Consider the following 15,213-nt stretch of genomic DNA (forward strand, 5'->3'; position numbering starts at 1 on the left):
GATCCTGTTTCACAAAGTCGTATCACACTAAAGTTGGGTTCTAGCTGTTTTGTGGGAAGTATTATTATTTTATGGGAAGTATTATTTTGTGAGAAGTCTTGACAAAGAAACAACCTCCAGCTGGGCACAAATTGCTAATGCTCTTCAGGCAGGTGACAGGCCTTTCTAGAGGGACCCCATCAGGTATCACCTCCACACAACCACACCATAAAAGACAGGGAGGACATGTCAGTGCACATAAGCAGCTGACATTGAGTCTGACTCATATACAGTATAGGAAAGGCACTGCACTGAGACCTGCACTTACTGTTCCAGTCTTCTTTCCCATACTCCAAAGATGGCATTTCCTGTAGCATTATACATGTATATAATTATTAGACTTCCAAAACTTAACCTGTATTCTGACCTAAGTCTGTTAAAGGAAGAGTGAAAATACTGAGTCTAGGATAAATCCTTCCTTTTAAAAAAAAATGGTCAGTAGTTTTAATAACTACTTAATGTTTTATGCTCAGCAAGATTAAAAATTCAGTAATGAATGCAATGTTGAAGCATGAAACTTAGAATATGCTTGCTGCACTACACAGAATTAATCTATGTTACCAAAGAGACCCTGTTCTTAAAATATTTTAATTTGTATTCCTTATGCCCCAAATAATAAACTTAAAAAATCTTTTAAAAACACTGCTTATTCTCAAGGTCAGGAGGCCTGAGTCTTCCAATTATGAAGGACTGTTAAAGGAGATATCTAAAATCTAATCAGCAAAGCATTAATAAAAGTATACACTGAAAAAAGACCTATATGAAAATAGGTGATTTTTTTCCTCCACTGGCTATGGCTATTGCTATATCAGCACTAGTCAGTGCATCAGAACATTCCTGTACAACTAAACAAAACCCAATACATAGACTTTTCAGGGGTTTTATTTTGTTTTAACTCAAACTCTAAAACAGTTCCATGCTTTATCTGAAATATAATTGCTGATTTGTTTTGCTTTTCCTAACACCAATAAGAACAGGGCAGAAGAGCAACAAGGCTGGTGAGAGGCCTTGAGCACAAGCCCTATGAGGAGAGGCTGAGGGAGCTGGGATTGTTTAGCCTGGAGAAGAGAAGGATCAGGGGTGACCTCATTGCCCTCCACAACTACCTGAAAGGTGGTTGTAGCCAGGAAGGGGTTGGTCTCTTCTCCCAGGCAACCAGCACCAGAACAAGGGGACACAGTCTCAAGCTGCACCAGGGGAGGTTTAGACTCGAAATGAGGAGAAAGTTCTTCACTGAGCGAGTTGTTCGTCTTTGGAATGGGCTGCCCAGGGAGGTGGTGGAGTCACCATCCCTGGAGGTGTTCAAGAGGAGATTGGACGTGACACTTGGTGCCATGGTCTAGTTACGAGGTCTATAGAGACAGATTGGACTTGATGATCCTTGGGGTCTCTTCCAACCTTAGTTATACTGTGATACTGTAATATATTTCTCTATTGTGATGCACAGTTTAGGCTGATACATCTTCTCCCTGTTGAGGTTAGGAATTTCTAGGTGTTGGCATAACTTCATTTTAGATATTCTCCAGCATCTCTTTTTCTCTTCTCTTTTCCAGCTCTCTCACCTTACTCTATATCAAGTAGCTCTGTGTCACTGTCTTTCTGACTTTGCTGTGCCCCATACTACTGGTATCTTCCCTGAAACCCCACCTTTTCATATTGAAAATGCACCACTTTAGCAATACTGCCCCACAGACTCTTTGCTTCCCTTCTTTTGGTCCTGAGGTCCACATCTTCCCCTCTACAGACCACTGAATCAGAAAACATTAGGGGACCCACGTGGGAATGCTGTGTGTGGGCTGAAGGCGATTTGCATTGTGCTGAACAACCCAGAGTCCAGACATGGGTCTATGCTGAGTGCACAGAAAGAGGATGAAGAGGACCATCACTGCTGTAGCATGAAGAGGATTATAACATGCAGAAAAGACACTGGGCCTGAAAGCTGTAAAGTCTGTGTATAACACAGGCTACCAGGAAATACTGAATAGCTTTAGAGTGCACTATGAATAGAATAGAATAGAATAGAATAGAATAGAATAGAATAGAATAGAATAGAATAGAATAGAATAGAATAGAATAGAATAGAATAGAATAGAATAGAATAGAACCGTGTTGGAAGAGACCTTCAAGATCATCGCATCTAACCTACCATCCACCCCACCTAATCAACTAAACCGTGCAACCAAGCACCCTATCAAGTCTTCTCCTGAACACCCCCAATGATGGTGACTCCACCACCTCTTTGGGCAGCCCATTCCAATGGGCAATCACTCTCTCTGTGTAGAACTTCCTCCTAACGTCCAGCCTAAACCTCCCCTGGTGCAGCTTGAGACTGTGTCTTCTTTTCTGTGCTGGTTGCCTGGGAGAAGAGACCAACCTCCACCTGTCTACAACCTCCCTTAAGGTTTTGGAGGATAGGGGAGAAGACTGGATGCCTCCTAGTTAACACATAACCCATCCAAAGTACTGACTAATTCTGTTTAACTGACAGTGATACAAATAAATAATTTTTCAAAAGCTCTTTATTGATTGCTGTGGGGGGAAGAGTTTCAGGAACAGAAGTGGGAATTGTCTGGAAGGCAAGTCTGACTCAGGGAGGATGGTAACTGTCATCTTAATTCCTTTCCTAATCTAAGATGAATTTACAATGGGAGCTCGCAAAATGAACAGTAAACAGAAGGTACTTTTTTATGCTTGGACAAGTAAATTCTTGCCACCTTCAGGTTTACTTGAGTTTTGTACTGCATCTCTTTATTCCATGTATTCTGCTCCTCTCTTGTTTGTGCCACTCTCTTCAAATGGGTCTGTTTTATAGTAAATCATCCTGGTTTACATCAATTCAGTCACATTTGCTTTCACAGTATCATCTTTCTTTCTTGCAGACTACAGCCTAGATCTGACAGCCTCTCTCTCCTCTCCTTTAAGGAGATGCAATTCTTTACTTCATCCCTTTTCATTTCTCTTGTACCTAATCCTTGTGGTCCCACCTTGACTAGCTGTATTTCCTCTTTCTTCATTCAGTTGGAACTTAAATTCACTCTCTCAAAACTGATGAGCAGGAGTAGAGGCCTGCTGTGTATGCCCTCCTAGGTATACTAGGGGAAAACATCTACATATTTCCTTGTATAGCTATACAAACAAGGACTCAGTCTGTTGCTAGACTGGTAAGTGCTTTCAGTCTAGGACTGTGTGAAACTAAGGAAGCATCTCATTACATGCTTGTAATACCATAGAAATTACACAACAGTAAGACATAAGTAAAACTAGTTATGCAAATGAAAAATACAGAGTTTACTTATGATGTGAAAACGCCAACTTCAATGCCACAAACTTTTTTCCCTCCTGATTATGACTTCAGATCTTAACAGTTCTTGGCATCACCTTAAAGAGGTGGTTTTATAAGGTCCTATTTTTTTTCAAAGAGGGTATTTTCTCTGAATCAATCCTGTGAAGAATATTCTGAAAGATGTACACAAAAATTACTATCATTAACTACTCTGTGCTGGATGTAGTAGTGTGATTAATGTCACATATTTTGCAATGAATTTTAACATACTCTTGGACACTTCTGATACATCCTTTATCATCACAGATATTATATCTACTATAGTGTTATATAGGTTTAAAATGTAATTTCTAGCCATATTATAGTCTTTCTCGATGAACTTTTATGGAATATATTGTTTCTTTGTTTATAGTTCTCTGTGCTTATTGAGGTTATCTGAAGAGACAGGGGAAGTATTGACAATGCTGCTTTCACATAGTGCCACAATTGTCATTTATCTATAGTTTCAACTCACATATTGATGACAGGGGTACTGACAGAGACACATCTCTCTACATTCTCTCACACGGACTGAAGACAAGCATCTTGCCCTGACAGAAGCCCACCTGAAGGCAGCCAGGTGGAAAAGGGTGCTGGTGGACATCTGGCTGAACATGAGCCAGCAGTCTGTCCAGGTGGCCAAGAAGGCCAACAGCATCCTGGTCTGGATCAAAACCAGTGTGTTCAGCAGGAGTAGGGAACTGATTGTGCCCCAGTACTCAGGCCCAAGTACTGGGTTCATTTCTGTGCACCACAGTATAGGAAAGACAGCCTTAGTGATTCTATGTAAAGTTTTTCTCTTCCCTGTTTTCTATGGATAATCAGAACATAGGATATCAAGAAGAGATAATACAAACATTACATTTGTTCCTTAAACTGACTCTAATAGCGAAGATAGTGTTTTATCCAGAAGGCAATCTGAGCAGCTGATGGCCTGAAGTGTTTATACTTCTGCTCTGCTAGTCATTCTACGTTCTCTTGAATCCCGTAAGAGAGAAAAAAAGAAGCTTTCAGAACATGATTCCAGTATTGACATTATGTGACCTCTGACACACCCATCTCATATCACTGTTCACAGAGGGAGCCTACAGTGACCAAAGTCTTGAATTTAGGGACATCATGTTCACCTATTGCCTGAAGATAGCTAATGAATCAGACTTTGTTCAGACTGCTGTTTGTCAGTTGTGCTGTGCCGCAAGATATCAAGCACAGGAAAATGTCCAATGATGCACTGCATACTTATGCAAATGCACAATACTTTCTCTAGTATTTTGTCCAGTTCAATTTAAAATGTCTGTAGTAATTAGGTTTCTAGCCACTCCCTCAGAAAATTTTTCCACAGCCTAATGTCACATAACCTCCAACCATCTTTCTGCACTGAAATTGCTATCAGAGCATGTAAATGAAAGAGGATTAGAGTACATGGGTGACTGCTTAGGAGTGTCATGGAACTAAAGGAAACAAAGCTGTTAACATTGATGAACCAATGCATGCAATGAAACACTGGGAGGCTGAAGGTGTTGTCTTTCAGATGAAATGTGAAAGCAAAGCATTAAGCATGAGAGGCAATTAAAGTTCTCTCAGCACTGTTTGCAATAGTGCCAGTGTTAACCCCTGGTTCCTGGCCACCTCCCAAATCACACAATTAAATTCTGCTTTCCTAAATATTTCCCTGCCCTATCATTTAGAAACACAGCCATCTCTTAAACTGAAATGGGTATTTTGATACCCTCTCAAAGGAGGAAAAGTAATTCCAGTCTGGTCACTATGTTATAGATACAAGGCTTAGGAAATTATTTTATCTTTGATTACATTTTATTCATACTTATCCCAGTTCCATTTTCCCTCTATACCCAAAGCATTTCCTTTCAATCTGTGGTGTTGCAGAAAATAATCTGTTAATTTGTTACATGGTAATTTAAACCTTATTCCTCTACATCCCTGAATTGTTACTCCACGAACATTCTTACACATGGAAGGAGTTCTACAGATCTACTATTTGCCATTAGAAAGCAGTTGATCTCTACAAAGTAGAAAAAAACTACTTAACATGAGAACACATAAACTCATACTGGGCCTGACTTTCAAGCTATGGTCTCTGATCTCTGCTACTTGACTGATGAAGAAAGAATTAATTGTTCGTAGAAAACACTAGCATTATGCAAAATCATGGTCTGCATGTTTATGCCACATCCAGTCACAGAATAATAGAATATCTCAAGTTGAAAGGGACCTGTAAGGACTACTGAGTCCAACTCCCTGCTCCTTGCAAGACTGCCTAAAAGTAAACCATATGACTAAGATCATTGTTCAGACATTCCTTAAACTCTGACATGATTGGTGCCATCATCACTTACCTGGGGAGCCTTTAACTATTGTTCTTAATGAAAACAATTGTTTTAGGGTAGTTGCCGATCTGCTTGATATGCAGGTTTGTAGTTTGGTGGGGTTTTGTTTGTTGTTTGGGGTTTTTTTCATTGGTTTATTTTTTGTCACTTCCATGGTTATTCCTGTTGCAGATTCTCATTCAGAAGGTAAAACCTAATTTATCTTCCTATATTTCTTCTAGACACATCAGTGCTGCTACTGTTTCAGTTACTGATATATTTGTTTTATATTGCTCACTTTCTATCTTGGGTTTGAACAGTGTCATTTCTTCCTCAGCAACACTTCAATCTCTAACTGACACCCGACACTCATTACCAAAAAGAAAAAAAAGCTTTTTATGTGAACATGCTTGTAAGATTTTTACTAAATCTTTTTTATTATTTAGGTAACAACTTGTGCTCAATTTGGTTTGCAATGTCATGTTACCTTTAACATTTCTTCCTCTGTATTTCTAAATGAAAAGTGACCTACAAGGTGGAAATTGCTGTACCATGTCAGTACCATGCGTAACAAGGGGAAGCTCAGAAGCCAAAGAAACAATTTTAATTCTGTTGTTAGTAACTGGAAAATCTACAGTTCTGGAGTTGTCTACAGACAGCTATTGCTGCACATAATTTGGTACACCTGTAAGTACAGATGCAATTGTGACTGCATATAGGGAATTGGAGTAAGAAAAGGGAGAAAGGAATTATTATTTCTTTAAGTCATATTGAAAACTAAGTCTTAAACATAGGGTACCAGAAAATGCATGGTTGCTATCCTTCCCCCTTCTGCCTAAGCAAAGGAATATAGGTAAGCTTTGTGGTGGTTTTTTCCTTTCAAAATTATTTATAGGTAGAAGTATATAGAAATACTTAACATTCTAAGGAACAGCGTAAGACAGGTACTCAGTGGTTATTTCATAAGTGAACATACACAGTGTTTGGAATACTTCAGATACAGCCTAACAAAAACCTAACAAAAACAAAGACTGCAAAGGCTCAAGAAGGCCCAGTAAAATTTAAAATAAGGGTATACAAGAAATGAACTGTTATTTATTCTATTCTTTGAAAAATATTCTAATATTGCACTACATTATTACATCCTACATTACTTCAGCACTTCAGTTAACAAGTTCTTGCATAGTTTTAAAGCCCTGATTATAATAGAAAGTGCTGTAATAGAAAGTGCTGTATTCTTTGGAAATAAAACTCATGAACACACTGAGAACATTGCCAAATATTAAATCACCACATACACATTTCTTTGCTCTTGCATGTGGCCTCTCACTCAGTAGTAATATTAAAATATTTACAAATCAGGTATTTAATTTTCAGAGACACTTGTCATCTCCTAGACAGAAGGTCTTCTGAACACAGTGGCCACTCAATGAGTTTGACTGTTTAGTGTACCTATACCTTTAAAAATGTAAGGAAGTTCTAACCTTTTCTGTAATTTGTAACAGAAATATTAGTATTTACAGTAGGGTTTTATACTTGGGCTCTTTATGCAAATAGAGAAAGGAAAAATAGCAAATAGCAAATGGATGATACTGTCTTTCAGATCCTGGACAATTATATTAGGATATTTTTTCTAAATGTTCAACATAGATAAAAAATTCTCCAATTTAAAGTAATTGTAACTCTTTCCAGTCTCTCAAGAAGAATAACAGGGCAAGTAAAGTACATGTTCCAACCCACTGAACTTCACAAATACCTAGCAGCCAGTTGCATTCCTACCAATATAATGTCATCAATTCCATTTGCCCAGGGTCAAATAGAATCATAAAATTATAGAATGGCTTGGATTGGAAGACACCTTTAGAGATCATCAGGTCCAAACCCCTGCCATGGGAGGGAACATCTTTATCTAGATCCAGTGTCTCAAAGACCGGTCCAACTTGACCTTGACTTGAGGGGATGGGGTACCCACAACATCTCTATTGTCTGTGGGACAACCTGTTAAACCATACTTTTCCAAACAGTCTCACTGTAAAAAACTATCTTTATATTCAACCTAAATGTACCCTCTTTCAGCTTAAAACCATTGCTGTCACTACAAGTGCTGTTAACAAGTTTTTCTCTATATTGAAAGGCCAGATTATGGTCCACTGGAGCCCTCTCCAGTATGAACAACCTCAAATCACTCAACCTTTCTTCATAAGCCCTGTAATAATTTTCATTGCTAAATAGTCTCACTTTCTTCACTTAAATATTCCACACTATGCAGTACACCACTTCTAGATCAGCCAAATGTTTCTGTAGTATTATAGCGTCTTTTTAATTTTATATTCATCCTGCTTTGCCTTTTGGTTTTACTACTTGTTATAAAGTATTATACCTTAAATGCAACAAAATTAAATACAGAATTTACAGTGAGGAAGAAAATCCAAATATCTGCAATAAAACCAGGATAAAATAATATAAATTACACATTAACAAATATATGAAATATTCTAAATCTAAAAGCTAAGATTCCCATTTCTTTCTTTTTTTTTTTTTTTTTCCTTTTCACCATCATGTATATAAGATACTTCAGAATGATGAAGCTCTCCAGGTATTATGCTGTTTTGTTTCAAGTGCATGACCTAGGATTCTATTAATGATCCGTTCTGACCCCTACACCTCCTTTAAGACTCTCCGGATAATGAGAAGTGCAGGAAATTATTGATCAAACCTAATGTGGTTTCCTTGTGGATGCTGAGTTTCTGTGTTAAAGAAAATCAATCAATGCAAATGGAAAAGCATGTTCATCATAATGTATGAACAAATTATACCAGCTAAGGTTATGTAGAAACAATATTATTACAATGCTTGCAAAAGAGTTGAAACTTTTTTAACAATTAAACCAAACCAAACCAAACCACAGAAACTTTGATTTATAACATAAATGGTCTTTGAATTCAGTTAGCTGCCCTCCAGCTATTCCAAATCTATGAATTTTGCATTCAGGATCAGTGTCCTGGAATTTCTCATAGTAGTTTGTGGACATAAAAGTAACCAGAATTCAAATCCAGAGCATAAGAATCTTCTAATCACAGAACCCAGGTAAGCAAATTAGAGATTGCCATCCATTCAAACAACTGAACCACGTCTCTCATACTTCATTTCCTCTCATCAACTGTTCCTATTTTCTGGAGAAAACCCCTGTTTATTTTTGAGTTATAACTATATATTGGACAGAATTACTGGAATCTATTGAACATTTAAATGTTCATCCCACTTTTCTCAGGTTAACACACTTTCATTCTGTGAAAACCCTTGGCATAACTACTTTTATTCCCAGACAGATACAATTCTTGTGAAAGCACACAAACCATGAGTTTGAGCATACACACACTGTTCTCAAAGCCACTTTGTCACTTGCTTTAAATCAAGCCTCAATTAGCAAATGTACTGGACAAAAATAGAGAATAATTGCTATCTTGCAATCTCCCACAGGCTCTAGTTCAAAAAAATTAGGAAGCTTGACTGACAACACAGGGAAATAACACTGGTGATAAACCAGATGCTATGTTGACATACAATATCTTATCAAAGAAATGCAACTGAGGTCACAGCTATGAAATACAATCTCAAAAAAGGGCTTAGGGAATGCTAGATGTAAATAATAATAATAATATAGCTAAGAGTGCAGGCAAAGTACTGTTCTAATATCACAAAACCTATATTCATGAATAAAAATTGCATCACAACCAAACATACCAAATATACATTATGACTCTGTGGGTCTAGGAATGAAGCAATCAACACTAAATCAAGCTTCAAATCAGGGTGAATATTGATGCCATTTTTTTCAGATTACATTAGCAATCTGCCATGCTTAAAAACCACTAGAAAAAAAGAGTAAATCAGCACTCTCCATCACAGGGAAACATTTCAAGAAAATATCTGTTCTTCAAGGTCTGCTCAGACAAAGCCCTAAACACTGCATTTTCATTTTATAAAATTCTAGCTCTATCTATCTGACATATACAGTCTTTCATTGCACAGGAAAAGACATTAGCTGATGTAGTAGTGCAAGCAGAGTGGATTTTGGACCTACTCTAAGAGCTGTGTAACAAGTTCAATTTCAGACAATACTTGCAAGGTTTAAGACTCTTTAAATTACTTACTCATTGTGCTGCAATAATTGACACTTGTATTTCAGAGCTCCAGGAAACATACAGCATAACTGAATATACTCTAAGGATCTTCTCTCTATCAAACAATAGTAGCCAGCAACATGATGCATTTTATGGTTGTAAAAATTGCCAGCTTTGTTACTGATTCTTCAAAACACTCTCTCCAGAAGCTGTAATACAGCTGTTAGCTAATGTTTTCTTGTTAGCAGATTAGCAGGTCATGCTTACTATGCCTGCTTTCTTCACAAATGACTCTGCATTAATTATTATAGGTCTAAGGTATAATTATGGTACCTTTACTTAAAAATAATCTCATTAAAATCTAGTATATATGTAAACAATAAAATTAAACCAGCCAAATCTTTAGAAAGCAAACTGGCATAAAAAACAAACCAACCAACCAAACCAAACCAAACCAAACCAAACCAAACCAAACCAAACCAAACCCAAAACACAGTATCAATGAGTTTTAATTTTGCTAGCAGAAATGAAACCTCAAATAGTAATTACATTCTTAACATCAGCTGTGATATAAATAAAGAAAATTTGCAAAAGCATGCTTAGTATCCTATATAAGAAAGCTCAGAGAAGGATTTATTTGTTTATATGGATTCTTTATTGTAAAAAACCCCAACCAACCAAAATCCAGTTTCTTGGTTGTTGCATTACTAATATATTGTTGAAACTATGAACCTGGTAAATTCACACTTTATTTGCAAGCAGAGTATCAGAGACAAGACAAAGTGCTCACCTACTCTTTCCTACATAATTGTGTTTATGATATACAAAACTGTTTTTAAAACTTAATTCATGAATAAAACCTACTGATCAAAGATTTGGCTTGTGCCTCCTTTTTTAAAGTGGAAACTTGATATACAATTCTAGGTATCATTAACCTTTTTGAGTATTGATCCTTAATGGTGTCTAGGAAAGCAAAGTAGCACATCCTACACATACTGCAGTTATCGTTCTTAGCAAAAGGATCAACACCCTGACAATAAACACTTGCCAAAATAATAAAAAGTGCTATTAGATTTCTTTAGAACTAGGTAGAAAAGCTTTAAAAAATAATAATACTTGGGCACAAAAGTTACTGGGAAGTTCTATTTTCCAGCTGATGAACTTCCCACTTATTTTTTAAATGTGGAGTATTACATAAAGAACCCTCTGTGCTTACAAAATACCTAACCACAGATCCTGTCATCCAGTTCTCTGTTTTCATATGAACAAGCATACTGAAAGCAAACCGAATCTGCAATAGCCCTTCTTCACAGGTTCCCACTAAAATAAGTATATCCAAAAAAAAAGAAAGAAAAAAAAATAGCCAACCCAAACCAAACAAAAAAAGAAAAGAAAGAAACAAACCTTCAAACACACAACAACAACAACAACAAAAAAAACAACCACAACAACAAACAAGCAAAACAAACAAATATTGAATTACTTGGAAACTAAGCTAATATAGCAATTGGAGCATGAGTTGTAATCACATCTTCTTACCAGTACATATATACAAAAAGTCTCATCACCTCAGATGTCTTATGGCAAGGCAGAGAAAGTGAATACCAGAGTACTACATCTGATTTATCTTAGGCACTTAGGGTAAGATAAATTCCTCTGAGAAGGTGCCTTTTGCTCTCCATTGGGTTTAGGGGACAAATGGAGTTAATAGGTTAGACAATGAACTTCAGGTACACAAGTTACAGCAAATGAATCTCACTATAGGTCATAACTGACTGAGGAAAAAATTGTGTTTAGTTTCCACCAGATGATGCAAAACCCATGCATTCCCTTAGAACTTCGTTGGTGTAAAATGGGAAATCTATGCTGACTTTTTTAACTGCTAACAAGCATTTTTGCAAAACTTACAACTATAAATTGCACAATAAAATTATTCCTTTTTTAAACCTTCCTGTGGTAGGATCTTACCATAAAACAGGAAAGATGAGAATTACTGGATATAGCATCACATTGCGGAAGAGACAGATAAGAAACTGTCTCACAGAGTACCAAAAACAGTGAAAGGAAAATGCAAAAATAGAAAGTGCATGATGTTCTATATTTAGCCCTGTGGATAGGCTCTGAAATCTCCTTTGAGCTGTCTTCTTTGATAATCACTGGTGAGACCAAATTTGGAGGCAACAGTAGGGTGTTCTCAGCAATATTTTTATCTGAGGACTCACACCAGTCAGTATTCGAAAGCTATCTGTGAATTTATTATAATTCTACTCATAACCATCTTATTTTTACTTTTATTAACTAACCTAAATTAAAACATATAATATTGTATCAACTATTTTCAATAGGTTGCAAATTGTATTTTAAATGTGAATGTTTGCTAATAGACTTGCACTGCCAGACCTGTCTTGAAGATTGTCCCACTACTAACATCTTATTTAGCTGTAACCCAGAAATTCATATGTTTAAAAAAAATTATTTCAAAGTGAAATATTTTCATACCTCCCTGGATGTCAGCAGTTTTCCAGCTGCATGCTATCACTGCATCTGCAGTGAAGTATACAGAACCATCATTTTAACAACAGAAGGAATGCTGGACATATGATGTATATTCAGATACTACATCCAAATACTGCAGTATCACTGCTTTCTTCAACACATCAGCTATCACACAGAAACAGTCACATTAGCTTCCCAGTGGAAGCTTAATATTCAACTGCATATTAAGTTAAAACAAAAGTAATAATTCCAATTAAATAATTGAAATATCTGTAGTATTAGTCAGTAATGCCTTTGCAGGGATTTCAATGGTATTACCATTACTAGTTGGGACACTCGAGCATTTCTTCTAATGAGTTTTTATTTTTCTAATGAGACATGAGCAGTTTACACCACTCTTTTATTGGCAGAAACTGATTGAATAGATCTTTGCTTCTTACCATCAACACAGGCTGGCCTTGCTCTTGTTGTACCGGCAATCTGTCCTTTTTTACATGCACAGCGAGCTGTTTGTCGGGCTATAGTCCTTCGGGGCTGACTGCTATCTCTGTCCAAAGTAACAATCTCACATGTACCTGCAGCCAGCTGACCTGGAAAAAGAACCAGCAACAGGTACCAGAGTCACTGAATGCACTACAGGCAATCTATTACAGCCGAATAGAGTCACAGCCCTATGTCACAGCAGACACTCCACAACAAATGGGCAGCCAGCTGATGGATATAATAAAACCAAGATGACATACAATTTTTCTTTGTGGTAGACACATGAAAACCCTGCAAACTGGTTCTGTCAGAAAATTATTATTGTTCCATAAAACCCAGAGAGCTGAGGTCACACAGGTTACTTTTACTTATGTCAGCTAAGTAAAGGAACAATCTGCTTTTACAGCAATGAAACTTAAACGGTGTGCTCTTTATGTACCTTCAGAAAACAAAAGACTTCCCCACATGTCCATGAATATAATGAAGCCTTAACTGTGTTGTTTTTGAATGTAAAAATCTTTCAAAGTATGCCCCTGACCAGATTGCCAGTACTTTGGCTCTTGCTTTGACTACGCTGCAAGGTAATTTATTCTCTACCTGATTCATAGTTATATTAGTTGGTCTTTATTATTTTGATAAACTTACTCTTAGTAAGTATCATCCTGCAAATGATAATAAAATGACACTGTCCCATTAGCTCAGTAACTCTTCTTTTTACTAACTACTCCAATGTATGCAGCTTTTCCAGAACAGTAAGGAAAAGTACACCACTTAATTCTGAATATTGGACCATAGAGACAAACCAAAAACTTTCAACAAAAGGTTCTATGAAGACTATTAGTACATAGACATTTAAAATTATGCACTTCCTCTGGTACAACCAATAGTAGTCTACTGATATTCCAAACTTCTACATTCTGCATTTTACAAGCAAAAAAAGATACATCATCGAATTTCAATGTGTAACAAGACCAACAAAAAATAAAATTAAATAAATCCCAGCTATCAGATTGTATTATATGTAATTTCTGGATTTAATGGTACAGTAGAGTTAAAAATACAAGCTTACTATATTTTGTTTTCATAAAAAAGTAAGATTGGAATAAATGTATTTATTTAAAAAAAAAAAAAAGGTGGTTTAAATAATACAGTAAAAGGCATTGTAATGGTAACATACCAAGAAAAAAAGGAGACATTTTAAACCTATATGAACATCAAAATTCAAAACAAATCAAAAGAAACCCAGCAACACACACAACCTCAGAAACATATATGAATGCAATGTAGTTAAAGTCTAAAAGTGCAATGATATTTCCATATACTGCATGTTTTCCATTCTTTCCATTCACTCAAAGCATCTTAGGGTGTTTCCTGTTGCATGGATACTGTTTTAAAACTGTGGGACTAGCAGAACATTTTAGGTTGTCAATAGCATCGTGACTGCTTCACTGCTAAGGTACCTGAAGTGACTCCTGCACTGCAGTGAATTACAACATAGTAAAACTGACCATGGAATATGGAACAAGGTATGCTACAAATTCATGCAATTATATGACATACATATAAGTAATATACATTGGGCATTTATAAATACAGATATGATATTGATTATAACAATTACACTTATGAGTATGGTCAGTGCTGGATTTCTACTCTTATCCATCTACTCTGTTAATAAAAACATCTCAGGATAAACATACTGCTGAGAGGATTTGTATTCTAGTTTATGCTGGTTTGGGTATTTTTTAGTATACTACTACTAATAATAATAACAGTACTAATAATAACAACAACAATTATACTAATATGGCACACAATTTTCCAAATAAGGACAATGGAAATCCAGCTACACTGAAACACTTTAGGCTGCAAGGGTGTGGAGGGGAAATATCCCTATCGCAAACATTTCATTCTGGGTTGAAGGAGATTTATTGCTCCCATGGAATACAACTGTCTTACTGGATTGTGTAAACAAGACATAATAGGAGGTGTATTTAGATCTTTATCCCTTAGGCATTTTAAGATCATGATTACCATCCTGCACTGAGAAAAGATACTGAATGGAAACTAAAGAAAAAGTGGAAGAATAAATATGATATGTTTAAGTGTTCCTGAAACAACAGGTTGCCATATTCTCCCCTGCCTCTAAGTTTTTACTCTACTACTACTTTCAGTAAAATGGTTCTTTAATGGTCTCCTATAATGTTGCACTGCATTCTTAAAATACCAGTTGATATGTGTCCTCTCTCTCCCAACACAAACATCCACACTTTGTATATAGAATTATTTCAGGAAAAAAGAACACTATACGATTCTGAATGAAAAATATAAGTCAAACTAAAAAAAATAGGGGGTGGGGGGGGAAGACAACCATCAAAATTCCAAATTCAACAGGACTGGGATTTGGTTTTCTAGCTCGAAC

General features: G+C 36.4%; 1 protein-coding gene across 3 annotated transcripts in view; it reads right to left on the reverse strand.

Annotated features, from left to right (window-relative positions):
• TAFA5 (TAFA chemokine like family member 5) overlaps positions 1-15,213 on the reverse strand; it is a 410,532-nt gene that overhangs the window by 168,460 nt on the left and 226,859 nt on the right. For all 3 annotated transcript variants that reach the window (XR_008463109.1, XM_054178703.1, XM_009909214.2), the window contains exon 2: positions 12,749-12,898. Coding sequence is in view for 2 of the 3 variants with exons in the window: in XM_054178703.1 (XP_054034678.1) it covers positions 12,749-12,898 (150 nt within the window). In the remaining variant the exon portion in view is untranslated. The remainder of the gene's footprint in view (positions 1-12,748; positions 12,899-15,213) is intronic.

This window comes from Dryobates pubescens, chromosome Z (genome assembly GCF_014839835.1).
Source record: "Dryobates pubescens isolate bDryPub1 chromosome Z, bDryPub1.pri, whole genome shotgun sequence".
Taxonomy (NCBI): domain Eukaryota; kingdom Metazoa; phylum Chordata; class Aves; order Piciformes; family Picidae; genus Dryobates; species Dryobates pubescens.